General features: G+C 41.3%; 1 protein-coding gene across 6 annotated transcripts in view; it reads left to right on the top strand.

Moving 5' to 3' along the window:
- The first annotated feature begins 4,966 nt into the window (after window positions 1–4,966).
- Window positions 4,967–23,461, top strand: part of dock4b (dedicator of cytokinesis 4b) — a 122,317-nt gene continuing 103,822 nt past the window's right edge. For 5 of the 6 annotated variants that reach the window (XM_046072573.1, XM_046072576.1, XM_046072575.1 and 2 more), the window contains exon 1: window positions 4,967–5,184. In XM_046072573.1, the coding sequence (XP_045928529.1) occupies window positions 5,148–5,184 (37 nt within the window). In that variant the 5' untranslated portion in view covers window positions 4,967–5,147. The remainder of the gene's footprint in view (window positions 5,185–23,461) is intronic. The other variant, XM_046072572.1, reaches the window with a different exon arrangement.

Genomic DNA, 23,461 nt, shown 5'->3' with positions numbered 1-23,461 from the left:
GCAAATCGTATTTCTACTGCTTCTGAGTGCGGTTTTGCATATCAAACCAATGAAAAATCATCCGTGGTGCATTCCGTGTTGATGGTGAGGAGGGAGACGGAGGGTGGTCTATTTTTACATCCAGCCAAAACAAAACAAGGTTTGACGTGAAGGCCCAGCAGAGAGCAGGAAAAAACTTGAGTTGATATGCTGCTCTGATGTAGAGTGTAGGATCTGCAGATGATGCTCTGTCATTCATGATGGAGAACATCAAGAATAATGCTCAGATATCTGGCAAAGCTTTTTAGTGGTTTTGAAGAATTTTTAGCAGCTCAAAGGATGGCAATGTGGCTCGGTCAGTCCACCACTTTAGTTTAGGCTGAACTGTCTCAACAGATGGATTGCCAGGACAATTTCTACAGACATGGTCCCCAGAGCAAGACTCCTGCTGAATTGAGTGATCCTCACCTGACTTTTCCTCTAGCGCCACCATCGTGGTAGTTAGTGAACTGTCTTGACAGCTATTGGATGGATTGCTATGAAATTTGGTACACTTGGAAGATCTGGTATAATGTTTGTCATCCCTCAACGTTTCATGTAGCGCAATCTTCTGGTCAAAGTTAAAATTCTTCCAATACATTTATTAATTTATGACCAGATACCTCATGACATTTCCAGTAGTCGCAGCTGTACTTTGTATTTAACGCTAAGTTGTGTTTTAAAAAGTGTTAGCATGTAAACTAAGATGGTGAATGTTATAGCCTACCTGCCTACAATTTTGATACTTTTTAAATGTTGTATGTATCAAAGTAATACAACATGCATCCCTTTTTTATATCAGTGTCTGTGTTGACACATTTACTATGACACTCCTCCACACCTTCACAATGCTTCTGTCTACTTTTGTTTGTAGGTCTGACTATATTGGCTTCTAAGATCCACACATGCCACAGGAAGAAACTGTTTCTCACAATATGTGTCTATTTATGTGCATACGTGCACGTGAGTATGTGCTTGTATGGGTGGATATCCTAAGAAGGCATTACACATGATATAGGAAGAGCAAATTACTAATCCCTCACGAAGCTACAGTAAACGTGCCAATAGTATGCTGTCAAGGAAAAGTAAAAAGTAATTAATGCCAGCATTTCTATGTGAAGATCCCTCATCAGAGGTACTGGGTTGTGAAATTCTTTATGTAGTACAATGTACAGGGAGAGGTGTTTTTCTTGTAACGCACAGCCTATTTTCATGGCTATATTTAGAGGCCTGTTCCTACTGGAGGTGAGGATATTGCCTGCTGCGCGTAAGCTGGGGGAGGCATATGTTTTTCCCCCATCTGACCTACACTTCCTGGTGTGAATTAAATCAAAGCTGAGAAGTGCTGTGAAGAGGTGATAGGCAGGGGTCTCTTGAGATAAGCCAGTGCCATTTTTGCTCCAGCCAGCCAGCAAAGTAAGTCAGCCTAGTGTGGTCTAACTTTTTTGACAAATAAACTGATTGTAGTTCTAGATTCTAGTGGTATAATGCCCAAAGGGGATCTGTAAATAAAGGAAAAATGAGACAACACAAAGAATAAACCACGGTTATACCTAAATGAAAGCTGAAAGCTATACTATGGCCTTAAAACGCATCACTGACCATGTCATCTTGCATCTCCTTTGATAGATACATCTTATTTATGTTCCAACAGCAATGGAGTCCTGGCTGATGCTAACGAAATCTCTTTTCTTTTTTTCCCTTCTCTTCTCTTCTCTTCTCTTCAGTCTAGTCAGTCTAGTCTGATTTATGTGGCAGCGTCACAGATGTTGCGTTTATTTGTGGCCATGGGCCAGAGATGAAAAGAGACTGGTGGTTGAGTGTCAGAAATGCTGAGCAATCTTCAGAGCCCATCTGGGCTAGTGGAACTGGCTATAAACCGACTCCATCTTCCCTCCATCATCTTCAGTCGTACTCTCAACTACGACGCCCTGCAGGTAACATATGGGTCCCTCTGATGAAACTCGGAGCAAACATGAAGTAATGTAAGGACACTGGGAGGGGACAAGGTATAAGAGGAAGGGGAAACCAAGAGATGAAGGGAAGGAGAGAAATGAGCACATAAACATAATGCTGGGTGACACGACCTGTCCTCAGTCCACTATGATAATCCTTCACAGTGTGGTCAGTGAACGGAAATGCCACTTCCCTCTCCTTCCCTTTTTTCCCCTGTCTTCAGCCCATCAGCTGCTGCTTCATCATTCTCTGTCGGTCTGAGGCTTACAGTGTCACATGGTTTCACTTCGCAGACATCGAAAAGACGGAACATTTGTCTAAACATACTGAAAATGGGTATTTTTAGCCACACTAGCAGAGTGAATTGAGGGAGTGCAATGTTGATCGGTCGATGTGTTGGTCATTCCACCACTTTGGTCCAGACTGACAAATGTCAAAAACTACTGGATGAATTGTCATACATTTTTGTACAAACATTCATGTCCCTAGAGGATGAATTCTTCTGACTTAATTTAGCACCATCACCATTAATGCTGATTAGCAAATGTTAGCATGTTAACATGCTAAACTAAGATAGTAAACATTACCAGTTAAACATCAGTGTGTCAGCATTATCATGTAAACATTTCACTTCTCAAACACTGCATTTTGTAAATTCTCTTGTAAAATCTCTTTGGAACCTGGCACTGTACGTTAACAATAGTATCATTTCAATAAGTATCCAGATATTCTAGTCATTTGAAGTTGAGAAAAATGTCATGTCTGTCTTATCTGTCCCATTCCTGTTTTCTTATTTACCTTGCCATATTTCTCCACCTCTATCACAACCTAAATGTCATGGCAGCTGGAGTTTACACAGTGATTTACTGATGTAGAACATAGTCTAGTTTCCACCCACTAAAAGAGCACACTGGCTCCAATCTCCTGTCCTCGCAGGGAATCCATTGGGTTTCTGTCTTACTTTGCTCCCCGGCTTATGATTTATTTATATGTAGAGTACAACATTCTGAAAATCACCCTTTACCCACAACCCCCACCTCTCCAATCAGAAATATTGTAGGGGGCTGTATGGGAATGAAGCATAGGGATGAAGCAGTGCAACGTGGAAACACACTGTAAAATTAGCACTCAGTATAGGCTATGTTAAACTGACAAAACCAGCAGCGAGCCTCAAGTTGCTTGTTTTTCATAGCATATCCATTCATAATTCACCATGTAAACTACAAAGGTGGATGGGTAAGTGGACATGTGAACTTGTGATGAGACAGAGAGGTATATTTGACACTTCAAAGCATTTTAATGCACCATTTGCAGCATGGGAAATGAACATGCATTAGAATGGGTTTTGTGCTCAAACAAAACACAGCTCCACCCAGACAGATGATGAGAGCTAGTAGGGAATGAAAGAAAAGGGGGGAAAGTGTATGGGTGCTATGGTTGTATTAGATGGTGAGGACAGCCGGTATATAAAAAATGTGTGACACTGGGTGTAGTCTTGTGTATTTTTTTCCAAGGCAACACAGGCACATATATAAACTCACTCTCTCGTGAATTGCCTCCAGTTTTCTTCTTCTCATGTAGTCTTGTGTATTTTTTTCATGCAATAGTTTTCCCAGTAGAAGGCTTGTCTGTCCAGGAGAGGATTCTCCACTGTCACAAAGTCATGCTCTACTACACTATAACCCTAAAATCATGGGTCTATGTGAGTCCATGTTTATTTATTTCTCATTAACTGCTTACAGGAAGGCCAAAAACAAAGTAATAGTGTAATGGCTGTAAAGATGCTGTGCTTTGACATCATTGGGTTCTACTACAAGTCCCAGAATGCGTTTCTCTCGTTTCTCGCTGCGCTGGCGATGCATTCAAGAACTCCTCGGGACTTCCTACATCCGATTTCGTAAATCTCAGCTGCCACTTGTAAACCGATTTAAATCACAAGTAAAGTGGTTTGTGGTATAAAATGATTGCAAACCCTGGACATCTTGGTGAATCATCTATATTTTTATTAATGAAACAACGTTACACAGTGAAATGAAAGAATGAAGAGGACGTTAAAGTAAATTTTAATCATTTTATAATTTGTTTTAATAACCTTTCACATTTTCACCCTGTGTTTGGTGTTTTGGTCACATCAATGTGACAACAACAATGTGTTTTGTTAATAGGCTAGGCTACATGTCTATCTCATTTACATTTAAAAAAAAACATATTCTTGAGGTAGGCTATAGGCTAACTTGCAAAGACTAGTCTGCCAGAAATATATTAAAATAGGATGGGAAACTAGCTAGCATCTTTAAACTGGAAAATGCATGTTGTTGTTTTTTTTGTAGTCTAGTAAGTTAATGTTAGTCCTGCTGTAACATATTTTGAGGAAGGAAAATAGCCAGTGGCATGTTTTCTTTAAACTTACAGCTTACTGTAAATAACCTAATGCTAGTGGTAACATTACTAGCCTTTTATGCTATTAGCGCTTTAGCCTTTAACTTAGCTGGTGACAGCAATGCACTGTGTCGTAGCCTGTTTCTTGTTTCAGATGTTTTTATTAAGAAGTTATTTCATGTCACTAACATAGAACAATGTCACATACTGCCATGGTTATTGCTTGACCTGTGCAAAGGCTAACTTTAGAGTTAAATGTGTGCTGGTAGAGTGGCAAAGCATTAGCACCAATTAAAACTATTAAGAAGTGAATTCAAATGTAGTGTAGAAAAGCTATTGATACAAAAATGTCAGCCCAATATTCTCAAGATTAACACTTTCACAGATCAACTTATAAGTGCTTTTATATTAAGACTACTGATGAGTATTACAGGTGACATTAACAACAAAAATATAATTTTAAAACACCAGATACATGTACAGCTTCCTTGCTCTCCGCCCTCTCATGTCAGGAAGTTGAGGTGACAATCTAATTTCACTGGGCTTGCAAGTGCGTCAAACCTCGCAAATGTCACATTTCCAACAGCACTAGAAGGCAGCACGTCCCCGTACCACTACGAGCAGCAGCAGCAGCGGCGGCGGCGGTATCAGCAGAGCTTTCTCTCTCTGTAACCTAAACAATGACTCCTACTACAAACCGGAGGAAAGCACGCCAGTAGAATGCGTTACACAGCACCAAAACCCTGCATTTCGCTGCTATTCCGACCACACACATCAATGTGCCAAAAGTAAACATGTGGATACCTACAGAGCAGGAAAAATACGGCGTCGGTAAGTTTATTGCCTTTATGTTTTTAAAACTGCTGTCCTCTGCGTTCACTCACATTCAGTTGTAGGGCATGTGTGAATATGTGGATAGGTTTGTAGAGGTGAGCTGGCTCTACGAATGATGACTTTCAACACTAAGAATTGTTATAGTGAGTGATTTATTTTTTCTATGTAAGGTAGCATCAGCTCTCTTTCAAACAGCCCATAGCAAGAGGTTGGTTTTCATCTGACTGCCACATTGCAAAGCATAGGGTTGTCGCTCTGACCCCCCATGGTTTGCCAAATGAACAGCCACATTTTGATTTTTCCCCCCTAGTCGTGCTTTGCCCTATTTCCCCTTGCCATTGTCCGGTTATAAACTAGTGGGCTATCTTGACCCAGAGGTGTTTTGTATTTTCTCCTGTTGTATTTTGTCTGTTTTGAATGGTAAGGAAATCATCTGCTCACCATACACTCTTGTGTGGGCTATTTAGCTCAACCTCTGCCAATTCTTCGAAAGACACACACATAGGGGTGAAAACAAAGAAGATACATTTTCTTTAATTTTGATGGGTCTGGGAGTGAGATCGCTGAACCCTGAGAGGTCATGGAAATATGTGCATCCTTCAGTGCATTGTTCCAGGCTGTGGTTCAAACACTGAAGTGAGACAAACAAGCGACAACATCGCGACCGATGCCAAACGGGGGGGGTAAATCCCACACAGACTTTGTCCTGTTGGTGTGGTAGGAATTTCTTCTTTGCCTGTCTTTACCCACAAAAAACAAGCTCATTGAGACGGGGCCGCTGAGAGGCGGCTTAATTGTCTCATAATTATATCCCCCAGAGATATTGGTCTGCTCTGGTCCCTTCATGATCCCTCAGCCTCCCTGAAAACGAGCCAATAATCATTTGTAAATCTTTGCAAGGATGCCACGAAAATGTGGCCAGTATAAACCTCTTAAAACTGTAACTGTGGTATGATAAGAGGTTACATGTATTCCCTTCTTGTGCTTTCTTTCTTGTATGTAACCTATCTGGTTGCACAACCTCCCATGCAGTTTTAGATGCTGCTTAGTGTCCCAAAATGTGTGCCACCTTGCCACCATGACCTGAAATCAGTGAAGCACAGTGAACCAGAAACTAGCCTTTGGCCTCTCTCTGCCACTTGACTGCTTTGCTAAATTTTCCCCTGGTAAAGACTTGTTTCACCTCTCTGTCCATGTTAAGTGCCAAAGACCTGACCTTAGTCACTTTGCAGTTATATTATATTATAATTAATCCTGTGCAGGGCAGAGTCCTGCAGCCCTCAAAGAGAGCATTCATATTTTTCAGATTTCAATAGGGCAGGATACAGTAGATTTATTCCATTTAGCTTCTTAAACCCATTCCCTTCTGTCAAAGTTCACTAGGCTGGATAAAAAGAAGACATTTATTTTGTACTTCTTATTGTCCCCAAACTGCTACAAGAGGCCATGTTAATTGGATTAAGGCTCTTTATCCCATTTTCCCCCCTTAACAACAGCAATAAAACTGTGATTTATTTTTTTAGACATGTTTTAGCAGTGTTGCACTTTTTTTGTGGCTGCACTTTGAGGAAGGAACTGGAATGTTTTCCTGTTGTGAAATTCAGGTTACATGATAGCCTACGCATGCACACAAAGGTGGGGTGAGAAGCTGTTTGGTGGCTCGGGTTAGTTTTAGTTAAAATGAAACTTTGCTTTTGGTATTAGAGAGACTAGTGAGGACTGGGTTATGCTAGAAAAAAAGTTTTAGTTTGTATGACATGTTTATTTGACCACATTGTACAGCAAAATATTTTATAGCCCTTCCAAACCGCCACACTCGAAGTTGGGGTGAAAAGCCATCTATCACATGCGATGGTCAAGGGGTGGGCAAAAATGGCCCTATAATAATATCACAATAGTTCAGGGTATTTCTGCGATAATGATATTCTTGACGGTATGACAATATGCTGAAAAATATTTTTGGTTTAAAACTTACAATCACTCACTATCCCTCACGGGATATTTGCTGGGGAAATAAGTTTATTGTATTGCCCCCTTTTGTTGTTATTGTCTTCTTGCACTTCTTACATATTGCTATGGTTTGTTGTACATGTGATTTTTTTATAACCACACCACTTCCACACTCCTGAAGTCACTTCCCTTTTTGGAAATAACTCTTCACCGTTGAGCCGGTAGCAAGGTCACTTTCACTTTCAGTCGTGCTTGTTGTTGCAGTGTGTAACGGTATTACGTCAGTATAATGATATTTTGTGAACTATATGATGTGGCACACCCCTAGTCGTGACACAATAACGGGTGGGGGGTTCAAAGCTGTTTGATCTTTGATCAAGTGTCTGGCACCTTAAAGCTCACCATTAAACTTTTCTAGCAGCCCTGCATAATTAACTTAATATTCATCAGATAATCCGAATGAAATGAAAGACTTTACATTTTGAATTTGCTTTTGCCAAACTGTAATAACATTTAGCATGGTTATTGCAATGCTGGTACACAATGCTGGCAAGACAAAATATTCCATATCAGCATGGTCTCCAAATTTTGCAGGAGAAAACGATAACCAAATGTTTATCCTCGTTTCAAAATAACCTCTAAATAATGACCATTGATCCCCAGATGGAATCTCACCTTAAATCATTCATGCCAGGAGGAATAGGCTGTTTCCTTCCCACAGGTCTCTCATAGCAAAACAATACTTAGTAGAATTAACATCATTGATCCACGTCTGTTTTTACTTTTCTGTTCAGTCCTGTTGGGTCTTTCATGAATATCCATGCTGTAGAATTGCTGTGGAATATCTAAATATTGGTGCAAGTAAGTCCCTACCTTAGCCATTTTAAATGTGATCTCCTCCAGGTGCTTTCAGCGAACATTTGATCCCCTTTTGACAGAGGGCTGGGTAACTAAAAGGCCTTGGAAATCCTTGGATCCTTGCAGGAACATTTGATCTTGGGCCAAATCGAGATGAGATCAGAAAGTCTTGCTGTCTAATTGGAAGGTTGCAGCGTTTGATGTTGATTCGCCTTACTAGTGAAGCGGGGCCCTGCGAGGGCGGGGGCCACTGCCATTGATGAAATATGAATGGACTCTTGCTGAGTAGATGTTAAGGCGCCCATTAGCCTCTAGTAGAGTGATTACTGGTTTTTAACCTGAAGCAAGAAGGTTGGGAGATTGATGAGATGATGTTAATATTTGACTCCTAAATGGACTTGGGATATGGAGACATTAGATGGAGCCAAGAGGGACAGTATCAAAGTCGTGTTATTGAACAGAAAGATGGGTTAGGTTGGCAGTAAAAATGATTAGCTCAGGTAACAGAGGGTAAGAGGAGGCATGAAGTTGAGATCTGAGCTGAATCTTGGGTGACATACGTACCCAAGAATGTCTTTCCAATGCTTAATAGGTACATAATGAATAATCTTTCACAAATGACACTGAAGACAAACACATTTTGACTTATGACTGCACTACTTGTCGAGGCTGCATTGTGTCATGTTGAGTGTAGACACAAGAGTTAATGCTGTAGACGGACAGAGAGTGAAGCCTTTCTCCCCATTAAAGCCTTTTGATACAACCAATCAAGCAAGTCATTGCTCATCATAATTTAGACACATAATTAAACCATTTTAATGAGCTGGTTTGCATCTGTGTGCGTGCAAGTTGAATTCTCTGCCAATGGCTGGAGAAGCTTGATTTAGTGTGCAACTCCGTACATTTTTTGAGTGCCGTTGGAAAAAGCAACTAGCAGCATCAGATAAAGATAGAGTGGAGCAGCGGCCTGATTGAATGTTCCTGCTTCTGGCCTGGCTGCGATGGAGGGCCAATGTCGGGCCTGGGGGTTTCCTGCTCTCCCATGGCTGACATTGCTGGTTCCTCCCGTAGGGGATTGTCGCTATGGTTGAAGGGAGGGTGCACGAGATTGGGGGGTGGTTGAGGGTGCTGGCGCGTGTCAGGGATGGACTTATTGTCAGGGCATCTGCCCTCCCCTGTTACCCCTAAATTCCCCCTCCTCCCTCACCTCCCACTCCACAGGGGATTAGCAGGTTGTTTTGGAGGGGGCCCTGAGGCCCATTCCACCATTATATCCATGATTCTGTAATGCAGCAAGCCCCAGGGCGATGTATGGGAGAAGGTGGGGGGAGGAGGCGTGGCGAGGTGAAACCTACCAGCTTGTAATTGCTTCCTCGTCCACTGCCTTGTCTCCATCTGCAGAGATAGCACCCCTTCTCCTCTGTGTGTGTGCGCACACACTCACACACATTTGCACACAAACTTGCTTGCCCACTGCAATCATTCAGCATGGAGGGAGACGGTAGGAGGCTCCCTTGTGAATTGAGCAGATGCAGAAAATAAAAAAGAAATAGAGAGCTAGAGAGTTAACCACCCAGTCCACTGCTATACACAAGCAATTCCCTGGTGTGTGCATCATGTTAGGGTTAAATAAATCTACATGGACATGTGACATATGACGGGCTCAGTGAGCATTTTATTCACTGCTGATTCACCCTGACAATAATAGCTATTATAGCACAAACATGGCCCGAGACGTGAGGACAGAGTTGGAGAAATGCCACTGCTGGTTCGTTTGTGTCATACAATTAAATCATGCTCTATTTACTATGAGAGGCCTCAATTATGAAAGAGAACACCCAAACAGCACAAACATTGTTTGTTTATTTAGATTCAGCGACCCAGGAAAAGGACATGATTGTGTGTCTTCTCAGTAATATTTTGTGGAAATGAAAATATTTTACCTCCTTTTTCTTTTCATATACTTTCAGCGTTTTGTCACCACACTTGCTGGGGATACCCATGTGAATCCCATTGGAGTTGGTGACACAAACGAACCAATATGGGTTATTATTGGTCCACATCCATAATAGTAGAATGTTGAGACAGGCAGCTGGGGGGAGCTTTCCTGCGTTTCCACTCCAGTGGCAGCCTAGCGTGCTTGCTGTAGGGAGCTGATGCTTCTACTCTGAAATGGCCGAGTGATTTTCAGTTTACCATAATGCATATGGTTATTATAATGACAATTATTTGACATTGGCTTGACATAAATAATTGCTTTCAAATGCTTGTCTGTCTGGTGACTGCTCAAATCCTTCTTAGAAGCTCACTTTTAGAACTGATAGGATTAGGCTTATCGATGAATTGATAAGTCGATCAAAAAAAATTAATCTTGTATTTTCACAATTCATAAATGGTTTCAGTAATTTTCCATCAAAAAAGCAAAAAATTCACCGTTTATATCCTATATTTTCAATATGAATTAAATACTGGATTGTATAAAACAAGCCATTTGCTAAAATAGTTTTAAATCTGCAAATGCAGTGATTGCAAAATGAAATCATTTGGTGGTGAGATTGTCATCTCTCTCAAGATACTGAATGTCGTTTGTGGTTTTTGATCAAATCCTTCACTGTTATGAAATACCGCCTTTTTAGCAAGCCTGTTGTTGGTGTAGTGGCTGGTTGTGGTTCCCCTTCCTCAATATCAATCCGTGATCCCTGCATGAGAGAGGTTAATGGGATATGTCCTATTAGGAATTCAGCAGCTTAACTGATCAGTGGTGCTCCTGTAGCGGAGGCGAGGCTAGAGTGCGTATATGTTTTTGTCATCTGTGTGGGCTGGGGGAAAAATGACTGACATGCCATTTTCATAAATGAAGGGCGTCTGCCGGTGACAATCACTGTGACTGGCGTGTGACAAGAGCTGCTTATGCATCAAGAGACATTTTTTGTACTCAATTGCGGCACAAAAATGATTTCCTGCGCCGGCCCAGCATCAGTTATCTGTGTGCTGTGCTTGTAATCAAGGCTTGCATATATTGACCATAAAGGAAGTGTGCATTGATTTGTGCGAGCGTTTGTGTGGTTGACCCAGCGCATCATAAAGACCTCAAGGCTTCTGTTTTCCCGTTAACCTTGTGTTAGTAATAGCTATGCTCAAGTTACTGAAACCAGTATGCTTAATTCATTATTAACGTGCCAATAAAAAGGGATAGGTACGGTCTGTTCAGGATAAATCTAATATCGTTAATGTATTATTGATGGATAATAAAGTGTCAAGGCTTGCTTAAAGGAGATATGCATAATTTAAGAATGTGAAGCACTAATGGTCGAAGTTGTCTCTGTCGTCAATTACCCTGGTAATTCTTGAATTTAGAATTGGCCTCTAACACTCATTCACACAGTCACAGTGGGGGATGTGTAACCAGAGGAGACCCGTATGGCTTTGGTCCAGTTCTTTGTTTTGCTCTCCAGTGTCATCTATTTCTCTGTGGGATGATGGACCATCATCAGGCCAAATTTGCTTTGGGGCATCTTTTCCTTTACGTCTTTATAATGACACTAAGGATATGGTCACACCCATGTAGATACATAGGACACCATATATGTCCACTCTGAAATACCGAAACAGCAGAGAACTATGATAATAATGGTATAATATTCACCATTATAATTCAGCAAGCTGCTAACGTGCTAATTCGCCCTAAACAAAAACTGCCCCTGTAGCTGATTGGAATGTCATTTGTATTTGTTGATAAGCTTAATCCTTGGACAAATGATGGTACTACATTAAAGGTCACAGGATCATGGCAATTCACCCAATAGTTTTTGAGATAGTTCTGTCTAGAACAAAGTCATGTAGACCAACATTCCCATTCCCAAACAGCATCATTTGAAACTATATATCCACTTAGTAGAGTGTTTTCCAAAAGATCAGATATAAGTTGCATAAATCCCCAGCTTAATGTGGATAAAATGCCACAATGGAGGACTAAAGATGGATTTGTGGACATGTCCTAAATTTCTCTGAGTGCCAAGATACTTAAAACTACGTTGTCCCTCAAAAAGTACAGCTCAACTCTGCTCGGTTCCTCTGAAAAGCATCACAGTCCAGTTCACTGAGGAGGACACTGTGAGAAGTTTATCAGCGGGGCGACGGTCAGGATTGATGTCAGTGAGCGAGAGAGAGAGCGATTGAGGAAGAGGGTGAAAGGTCCTCAGACAGAAAGATAGTAGACGCTGTTGCTCGACCTTGACTAGGCGTTCACAACTTGCTGGCCTCATCTGTTCCCTCTCTCCTTTGTTTTATAGTGTCCTAATTAAATGGAAATGCTATTGTATATCTGTTCCTTTTGCTTTCTGTTTCCCCTCTCTGTATCCTTTTCTCTCTCCCCCGCACTGTCCCGCGCATTCCCACAGTGTGAACTGTTTCCAGAGACAGCAGGTCGCACCTTAATAACCCTTATCTCACGTTCTGCCTCTTTCTTCTCATCTATCGCTCACTCATTGCTTTTCTGTCTGGCTTTTTTTTTCTAATCCTTTCTTTCAGCAGCCCATTTTCCTCTATCGGTGCTGCAGTCTGTTCTACCTTTATCTCTCTTGCACATGTGTCTCTTTCTCTTCCCCGCCCCTTCCCTCCTCTGGATCCATACTCGCCTGTCCCAGATATCCCCAGATACTGAGTGTGTTTGCCTCTTGTGTATTCAAGGATGCAAATGTGTGGCTGCGCTTTTCCAAGTGCATCTGATGTTGCATACGTGCGTTTGTATACTTGTCTGCACGTTTGTATGTATTCTGTGTGTGTGTGTGTGTGTGTTTGCAGCAGCCTCAGTGGGCTGAACGTCTGAAGATAATAAAGCTCTACAGGTGCCCCTCAGGCTTTGGAGTAGAGCTGTAGATACAGATGTTATGCATCTTTTTGTTGTGCTACATACTCCACTCCCTGTCAAATCCTATTGAAAAGGTTTCCTTTAAATTGAAGCATATCATTCTAAAATGAGATTTGAAAACACTGAAAACTGTTGCTGCAAGTGCCACGTTAAAATGAATTAAGTTGTTTTAGATTAAAGAAACGTTGCTGTGGACAAATCGCAAGCAGTTTAGACTCTGGGTGCTCAATAGGGAAGAAATCAATAAATGACTTATTGCTATGCTTTACCCAAATGGAATACCTAGTCATTCAATTATATTGTTACTACAGGGCTGGACACACAGCAGCAGCTAGAAATATCAACTGACTGTTCGCTAAACCCCTCCCCAAACAGTGATCGTCCAAACATAGCCTAGCAACTGTAAAGAGTTGCAGGCAGCCAGCCCAGCCTACATGAAGTGCCTTCTTTATTTCCATGTCTTCTACATGGATCATTAACTGGTGGATGCAGACTTTTTGCCTGGGCCATGTTGTTTTAGCCTCAATATCATGTATACAGTCATCAACAGCCTATGAAGGACCCTTTGTTGTTGTTTTAAAATGAGTCGTGCTTTCAGCCACCTCGTGGAGTTGGCGTTAATTAGCTGGCTAGCTGATGCAATCAGTCAAAGTTGTTATTTCAGTCAGCAAAATCGATGCTCGCTGGATAGAAACGAAAAGCCTGCCACCTCCCACGTCAGAGACCCAATGTTTCGAAAATAACAACAACAAAAAAAATCGTTTTCACTGTATACTGTGTGCGATGCACGAACAGCAAGCTTGACAGGCGTAGCAACAGTACACCTGGCAGGGCTTAGCGAATGGTCAATTGATAGATGCAGAAAAATCCTTCTACCGTACATTTTTTCAGGATCTATCTGTCATACGTCCATTTCTGTGAAGTGAACACAGCAGGCAGACAGATGGGATGTTCACGTTTACCTGGGTTTGGTTTCTGTCCCATTGTGTCTGTCCTCTTTATGACATTGGTACCTGTTTCATCAGTGTTTTCTGAATGGGGTAGGCAGCTGTTTTCATGCCAGCTACAGTGCAGAAACGACATTAGAATGACACTGTTGATTACTTCTGTTGTTGATTACTGCCATATTCCCTTTTTGGTCCTGCTTACATTTTCTGTACACATACTTGAATAAGAGCAGGTTTTAGTGATAGTCATTTCAGAATTGAGCATGAAAAAAATGGGGACTAGAGATGCTTGCACACATTCACCACAGGTATGCCATATTAGTAGTGTATATTGATTGTGGGCTCATGAGCTGTGGCAGTGACATTGATCTATTTTTACATCCCCCTCTATCTTCTCTGAGATTGAACTGTTTTGCCGTCTCCATCACTCTCTCTGTCTGTAAAAATCACATTGAGAGGATCAGCTGCTGCCTGGCTGATTTCTGGGCATTAGCCTCTCCGACCTTGGCTGCTGTTAGTTGTCTCATTACCTGCACAATGTGTGTATCTCTGTGTATGTGTGTGTACACCTCTATGGCGGTTGAGTCACTGTATATACGGTCTGTACACATGATCTTTGTCCCCTTTGAGGTTCATGCGTGTGTGTGTGTGTGTGTGTGTGTGTGTGTGTGAGCGATCTGTTTCCTGCGCTCGCTGAGGCGTCGAGATGATAGCCTGGCTCTCCTCTGCTTGTCAACCTGCTGCATGTGAGGTGCTGGCTCTCCGCCCGTCCCCCTCACCTCTCCTCTGTCAGCTCCTCTCACTTCCTGCCCACTCACAGAATCGCCAGTTTAATGTCAGGCTGACTTTCAAAAGGGCTTTTCATTGAAGCCCACTGCTGCTCACTTTTCATCACAGCTTCTTCTTTTTTTTTCAGTCAATTTGAATCTGAGGTGTTGAGGTGCCGATTGCAATTGATTTTTGGCACCCAAGACTGCTTAGCTGATTGAAATAGCTTTATTCTACAAGAGCTGAACAATAAAGCAATAACAATAATGATTGCGATATAATTTTTTATCAATAACAGTATAACAAATGTTCAATAAATATTCAATAAATGTTTGATTTGGGAAGTGATCCACTGTTTGGCCTCAAGTGTTGACCATAAAGAAGAGTTTAGAAGTACTACAATTAACCATCAGGTTTCTTAAATTTTCACTCAGGAGCAAAATCAGCCTTTAAACTCGAAAGAAATAACGATTTGATACTTATCGTGATAATTATCAATATCGAAAGATATGAAACTTTTTATCGTGATAACATTTTTGGCCATATCATCCAGCCCCACATTCTATGGAAGGAGAAGATATACTGTAGGATGTCTAGTATTCTGCATGTGGGGCTTTTTTATATTTAGATTCAGGGGGCAAAAGAACAGAGGAGTTACAACTTTGAAATGAGATTAACTCCCATCTCAGTGACAAAGCTCCAAACCATGATTACTTCAAAACTGACTGGTTCTCCCCAGCTGAACAATTCTTATGAATTCCTAAATTAATAGTGTGGGTGTTGTAGAGTGTTATTGCCTCAGAGAGTCTGTTTAATTCATCAGGTTGACTAAACCTCCAACTGCGACCCACTTCACTTGTTACTTCTCTTTTCAACCCAGCCTGTCTTCAGGGACTGTTCCTGTTTGGAATGTTTATCCAGTTAAGAGGAAAGCCTTCAAACCACACGGAGACAGAAACAGAGTTCTTAGTTAAATACTTGTCTTGAATTAATAAGCCCCCCAAACATCTGAGCCTCTGGATCATTTGAAGTTTTGTATGTCTGAGGGGAGTAGACCAAGTGTCTTCCAGCTTCCTGCCTCTCATCATTGATTGAATGGGGCCTGTTCAGCCTTCTTCTAGCAACACCAAAGGTTGGCACTGCAGTGCATTGTAAGGTTTGCTTTGTTTGTGCTCCTTTTCTGGAAGTTGCACAGAGGATTCCTTCTGTTGGTTCGATGGACTGGGTATTTCTTCTGCTACCATTTAAGATAGAACTGCAAAGAGTCGGAGTAGAAATTTCATGTGTTTATGTTCACGTTGGTAAAGGAATAGTTCGGCATTTTGGGAAATATGCTTATTCGCTTTAAATACATAGCAGGAGACTACCGATGGTTAGCTTAGCTTACAGCTAGCCTGGCTCTGTCCAGAACCCCCCAAAAATTCACAAATTAACACCCTATATCTTTTTAATCTGTATAAAAAAATGTGTTTAACAAACATGAAAGGCTAGCTGTTTTCCAGTCTTTGTGGTAAGCAAAGCTAACTAACTACTGAAGTAGTTTTATATGTGGTATTGATCATCTCATCTAGTTTTAGTTAGCTATTGGCAAGAAGTTGAGTCGCCTAAGTGCTTTTCCTAAACTTGTATGTGAATGTGTATGTGGTTAAAGTTGGTTTTAGTTTTTAACTTATTTTTTTACTTCTATCATTTAGTTAACATGATTATGTCCTCTTCACTCACACAGTGCTCTGGGTAAATCGACATTATTTGATATCTTGTAAACCCTAAATGCTTAAAAAATGACCCAAGTATATCAGAAACTATTTGAAGATACTTAAAGGAATAGTATGACATTTTCAGAAATACGCTTATTCACTTTCTTACGAAGAGTGAGAAGATTGATACCCTTCTCATGCCTGTCTGTTAAACATGAAGCTAAAGTTAGCAGCTGGTTAGCTTAGCTTAGCACAAAGATTGGAAGCAGGGGGAAGCAACTTTCCTGCTCCGTCAAAAGATTAAAACAAACTGCCAACCATCACCTCTAAAACTCACAGAATCTGTTCCCCCCTTTTCCCAGTCTTTGTGGCAAGCTAAGCTAACCAGCTGCTGGCTGTAGCTTCATATTTACTGCAGAGTTATTATGAGAGCGCTATCAATCTTCTCCTCTAACTCTACAAAGTGAACATGACCATGAATTTCCCCTCTGGAGATCAATAAAGAATCTCTCTTATCTTCATAAGCTTATTACCCAAATTATTAAATGAGAACCTAAATCCTATTTTATTCAAAGATGTATACTGATGTTGAACCAACTCTCAGATAGCATGAAGCAAGACAGCAGTAGTCCAGGCACCAGGCTCATTCCAGGCACTTGTATCAGTTTCTTTTCCTCCCGCCAGGCGTTACCAAAAAAAGAAAACACTAAACCTCATTGGGATTGGCTTGAAGTGGCCCTGTTTGCCACAAGCCTAACATCTCTCTAAGCATCCACCTGGTCTCTTTATTTCCCCCCTCCCACCAGTCAGAAGAACTAAAAGCGGAAAGTGGTGCTGCTAAAAGCGGTTGAAATGGATCCCCTTTGTGTGGGGGCGAGAGGGGAAACGCGAAGGAAAACCCCCACTGTGGGAGCCTTTGTACACGGAGCAAAATCTCTTGGTCTGGGCGATGACGGCGGATGGACCCCTCAGGCAGTTAGTTCAGTCAGTACAGTAGAGGAGATGACAGGGGAGAGGAGACATTTTGTTTGTATGTATGCTGGCTATGTACACAACATAAGCACAAACCGTGATCCTACGTCCCTCCCAATGCATGGTTCTCATACCTTTTATGAGGCCTCTGGCTATTCTTGCTAACAAGCAATTTGTGTGTGAGAGCTGGCCACAGATAAAATATACAGACGGTGGCATGGAAATAGTATAGGAGCTTGGATGCTTACATTTACTGGTCTTTATTGCAAAAGCAGATGGGTTTTGTTGGTCAAGTGATAGAATATAATGAGATTGTTTCTGTTTCATTCCCAAGGGTATCAGAATCTTAAATTTAGCATCACAGCCCAACTTGAAGTATTTTCCCATAGAGTAACCTCCTCTGTTAATGGATCAATAATGGAAATCTCTTTTTGGATTATGTATCCCCCAACCTATTTATCTACAGCCTAATGACCTGTCATCCGTTCCATTTTGACCTTGATGGTCACTACAAAGCCCAGTATCGTCTTTCAGTCTTTGAGGACTTTGAGCTTTTTGAAGAAAGATGCTTTCATGTTGTTTCAATAGATTAACTTGAAAGAGTAGTGAGAGTAATAACGTTAACATCAGTGATTAATGTCTCTTGTCTTGAATCTGTGCCTTTTGCTTTGACTTTTTTAATGCTGCGCCTCGAGAGCCCGCCGGTACGCTGCTACAGCAGTGTACCCAGGCGTGTTTGTTTTCCATCCCCCCTCAAATATGAACTTAATTGGAGCAGAGAAAAGCAAAACACATTCTTCACAGCCAGGATACATGTGAGTGGTTCACATGCCGAAGCAGATGCCCGAGTTGAAGCCGAGCCGTGCATTGTCTTTCCTTCCTGTCTCTCTTTCAGTTCACCCAGACCGGCTCGGACCTTCTGCAATGCTGTGCTGACATAATGAGCATGGGGATGATAAAAATACTAATGCACAAATGGAGCATGCTGCACTGCACACGTTTATGACATATGTTTTAGCATAGCTGCTGATGCTGCTGTTGTCTCCTGAAGCAGAAAAGGAAGAACTTCTTGTGGTCTGGTTTTAAAAAGATGCAGCTGTTTCCTTTTTGAGTCGGCTTTTGATCAGTGGACAGTAGGGTTGCAACGGTATGAGATTTTCACAGTACAATAACCGTCTCAGAAAATATCATGGAATTCACGGCATCACACTATTACATAATAATAATAATAATAATAATAATACATTTAATTAGACTTATATGGTAGAATTTAATACCATAGATAAGCACATGTACATGAAATGATAACCATCAGTTTTCATCACGCTGTATACTGTGAAAGTGGTATACTGCTCTGCAACCCTAGTGGACAGTAACCTGGATAACACATACTTTATGATTCTTCATTCAAAATCCCATTCAGATCCAGCTTTTTACATTATGATATCTACAGGTACGAGGATGCACCCAGTTTGAAATGTTATCAACACTGTGCGGCTGCATTTCCTTCAGCCTGCATGGAGTTCAAAGGTTAGTGTGGTAATGGTAGTGATTGAATGTGTGCTTGGAACCAGGCCATTGATTTGTAGGGGACTGTTTCCAGGCATCATCAGTGGTGATGCGTCACCCATAAGCTCCCCCCGGGACCCTCATCTGGACCACAGCCATAATCCTCTTTGCACAGGCTGTCCTAATGCACCAGAAACCTTACCGTCACTACCACCTAGGAATTCAGACTGGGTGGCTGGCGGTGACTCTGCTTGTTTGTTGTAGCACCAACATGCAGGCATGCTGCTAATATGTTAATATCAAATTTTGTATGAGAACAAATACCTCGTACCAACCTTTTCAGACAAACAAAATAACGTTTTGTTGATAATTTAAACATTTAAGTGTATTTACATTATCATATTGCCAGCTGCATCATGTGTCTAGCTGGGTATGGATGAAAAAAAAAAACAGTTTTTCCCTGTTTTGATCCTCACTGTCAGAGCATCCTGTAGGGCTGTGTACAAATCCTTCCTGCTTTGCTAGGATTTGCATACCATAACCACTAACTTCATCTTAAACCATATATAAAGTAAACCTAAAAAGAATCAGTTGCTTGGTGGAGCTTGTTTGGGGTGGAGGCAAAGCCTGTGAGTAAGTTCACTTTCTTGTTTTCAGTGTTAATTCCAACCAAGTTGTTATTAAATACTACTAGTACTACTAATTGAGGTATTGAGGTTAGAATCTTGTCTGATGTATTATACAGTTCATTTTATTAAACATCAACTGCGGAATTGTAATCTTGCATATTATATATTTAGGTCCATTAGTGATTATTCTGTAGAACATTTTCTCAATTGATTAATTAAAAGTTCCTACAACCCAAGGTAGTAATGTGTCAGTCCAAAACTCAAAGATATTCTGTTTTTCCAATGATAAAACAGAAAATCAGTAAATCCTCATAATTAGGAAGCTGTAACTGGGGAATGTTTGGCAATTTTGGCAGGAATAATTACTTATTTAAATTACTTGAACAATTCATTTTCTAAATAGCTGCTAATTAATTGTTTTTCGAACAACTATTAGCTCTACATACATCTGGAATATCGTGACATATATCTGTATTAGAAAAATATTCTTAGAAATATTATGACATGAATCATATTTATTGCGCAACATGAATGAATGTACTTCTAATCACTGTAATCTCAGTCATCTTGACATTATCAATGTCCCATTAGTTGTCATTTTGTTAATGAAACAGCCAAAAATTAGTAGATATTTTACAGAGCTCTGACAGAGTGAACCTTTTTAAAGCTGATATTTGCTGATCACAGTTTGCTAATACATTGTGCATCCCCTATACTGTAGATGTGCTTACTGTCCCAAGCTGCCAGGCTTTACCCTGTAGCCTACCAGACAAAAGGAAGTGAAGAGAATATGAAGGGAGAGAGGAATGAAAAGCAAATGAGAGGTGGATATGGGTGAGATGGAGGAGGAGATATAGTGAGGCGGAGAGAATCAGACAGACACAGAATGCGGTGGTTGATGGGCTGTCAATTGATGGTCCACATGGAGTTTCCCCTCAGAGCGGAGCTGCCAAGCCTGGCAGAACCCCGTCCCAGTGTGTCTCTATCTGCCCGTTTGTGTTTCAGGAACGCTCTCTGTTGCTCATTACAATCTTTTTACTTTCTTCCCCCCGGGGAGCACCAGGCGTTGAACGGGCACACAAATGAGGCTACCTTCCTACTTTGTATAATGGTGTTCATTCGCAACTGTGGGAGGAGAAAAACAAAGATGGAATTAATCACTCTAGCCCCCCACCCTCTCTCATCCCTCTTCCCCCTTCAAGTTCAGAGCTCCTGCCGACTTTTTTAACTGTTTTATTTAATTACAGACAGCATTAGGGTGCACACAACTGCCGTTGACCTAAATCAGGAAACTGGGGCGTTTTTTTTTCTCCTCGCCCCTCCAACTTCTTACTTCACTCTAGTGATTTTGTCATGAGCAAATTAGCTGAGCCCGGCCATTACTGTGACATTCACTTTCTGCATCTGTTTTTCAGCCGGCCTCTGTCTTGCAGCTGGATCTGAATTAGCTTAGTTAGCCTAGCCACAGCTCCTTCTGTGTAGGGCAATTGGGAATCTCATCCATTTGGGGGTCCCTGACCGGACGAGAGCCATTACAAAACAAATTGGAGAGCTGCCTCTTTGTTCACGCTGATGGCGAGGCAGTAATGGACAAGATTAAAGCAAAGTGTGAAGCAGCTCCTCGAGCTAAAGCTAAATTCAAAGCAGGCACTAGGGATTTTCTTGTGTGACAGTTGAGTATCGGTTAATTATTTTTATGTGAGATGGCTTGAGTGGCTACTCCTCAACTCTCCCTCTGTGTCTCTCGTTCAGTGTAGCTCTTGGCTGTGTGATTTCCTACGTGGTTTGCTTTTACAAACGCAGCTCAGAGTTTGATTCCTGGAAGAAAGCTCTCCAAAACCATGGTGGTTCTCTCTCTCTTTTTTCCCTCATCTCTCCATCTCTCTGGGCCCAATGTTCTCCGACCCCAGGAGTAATCCTCCTTGATCCACCAATGGCATGCAGCGCACAGGAAAATAGCCCCCGACGACAGCTGAACCCCTTAGCCCCGCAGGAATGTTTGACCACGTGCACACACACACACACACGCCATACAGGCCATACAGGCCATACATTCAACCACAGTGCAGAGCAGAACAGAGCACTTCATTCTAAAGATGGCTGTTTTGGAATCAGTTGCAACCAGCCGTCCGCCCTTGTTTACATTAGCAATTTTGCTCTCGTTTATGTTGATTCCGGTTGAACATGAAAACAGATTTGGGGAACGCGTCCCTTCTTAGCTTTTTTTTCATGAGGCCTACATTTCCTGACAGCAAGCGTTATGTAAGGTGACCGAAGCACGTAGAAGGAAGGAAACCCATTTCCTACAGAAAGCCATTAGACATAGTAACACAACTGATTTCCCTGATAGAGCTTTTGTGAAGGTACACCACACACTAGTTTGTATGTCAGAGAGTAGTGTTCAGTTTGACACCTCTTTGAGTAGGTTTTGTAGTTTTTTTTTCGAAACACCTTTATCTAAACCTCCTTAAGTGATCTGCCCCATTACTTGCCCATATTTTGGTGTGTGTGACATCCATTATTGATCTGTGTAAGTTATAGCAGATGTCAGGAGGACTGGCATGCTAACAAGCCAAGGAATTCAGCCCTCGTTTTTCAGTTTTCAGTGTGTGTGGCTGTCTTCATAGGAAAGAATGAGACTTGACATGAGTGCCAATATAGACTCACACTCAGTCATTCTCCATATCTTGTGGCTCATGGAAAGCGGAATGCATGTCACATGAAAATATTTTATTTTTATTCTGAGGCTTGGGCTACAGGACAGATTCCTTACTTGTCATAGTTCTTGGTTTAGTCGCCCCTCACCGCTGTCTCTATCTTGTCATTGTTAGTTCAGCTCTATTGTAGTCTCCACATTAAATTCTACTCTGCTAAGCTTGGAAGGATTTGGGCCAGAGCTTACAAACTTTTGCTGTTGCTTAGAATTGCCTGATACCCAGTGGTACATCCTGTACTTGGAAATGCCACTGTTGAATGCCTCATTGTTTAGAGACCCTTAGGATAATTAACTGATAAATTGTATTGGTAACAGATTTGCAGATTAAACTATGGACTTGCAAAGCAGTACTCCTTTTGGAAGCCAAATGCTTAATTCAGACTCAGGAACATAAGAGTAAAGGGGTCTTATCAATGTTTCTGATTATGCTGATTGTACTAACAGTCATGACTTCCCTGAATTCCCGCTGTGTTAAAACGTGTGATAATTTGTTGTTTTACACCACTCAGATCTAATGGTCAGATAGTTAGTTAGTATAAATCAGATTTGGCTGTATTTTGCACTGTGGTTTGTGTTGTGTTGATGCAAGTTCATAGATGTCCATGTTCTGATAATTTCTTTTGATGAAGTACTTGTCACGTTCCAAGAAATTCAGCCAGAATTTGATTGTGTACACTCTTTGGTGCTCTCGTTTCTACTGATTATGAAAAATAATCACATTTTGTCATATAATTCCCGAAAAAAATCATAAAAAATCTACCTATTGTATATATTCAAAAGGCTGCACCAAGCCTGGAATGGGCCATGGTGTCAAATGTAATGTGTGCTGTGGACCCGGAAGAGTTTTGTGTTAGTTAACTCAGCTGCTCTTCCTCTCCTTTACTCTCGCGCCTCTCTACAGTACAGCGTTAGTTTAAGACATTTATTAGGTTTCGGTGGCGCTTTTTTGTCTTTCACTGGCACTGTTTTGTATCTATTGCTGATCAGGTGGGATTCATGTTGGCTTTTGTAGATAATATTCCATTGTGAAATGGTAGATAGTTTTAAAGCTGGATTTACAGGAAATTAAAATGTACTACACATGCCCACAAACATACACCGACCAAACTGTCCACCAGTGTCTCCACACACACAGTTTATCTCTTTATCATTAAACAAAGCATCCATCTATCTAACACATATCCCTCCAGTCTAGTGTCACTCTAGTCTCCAACATGCTGCTTCACAGTTTGCCCTTTAAGTTGTTACTACTACTCTTTTCCCCTGTTAATGGACACATTCAAAGCTGCAGATTGGTTCCTATTGTGAAGCAGTGACTAGCTGGCCGGCTTAGCTGATAATAAGGTATGCTCCAGTGG

The sequence above is a fragment of the Micropterus dolomieu genome, linkage group LG16 (assembly GCF_021292245.1).
Source record: "Micropterus dolomieu isolate WLL.071019.BEF.003 ecotype Adirondacks linkage group LG16, ASM2129224v1, whole genome shotgun sequence".
In the NCBI taxonomy this organism is placed as follows: domain Eukaryota; kingdom Metazoa; phylum Chordata; class Actinopteri; order Centrarchiformes; family Centrarchidae; genus Micropterus; species Micropterus dolomieu.
Note: the sequence above shows the minus strand (reverse complement) of the source record. Positions and strands in the feature narration are given on the sequence as shown.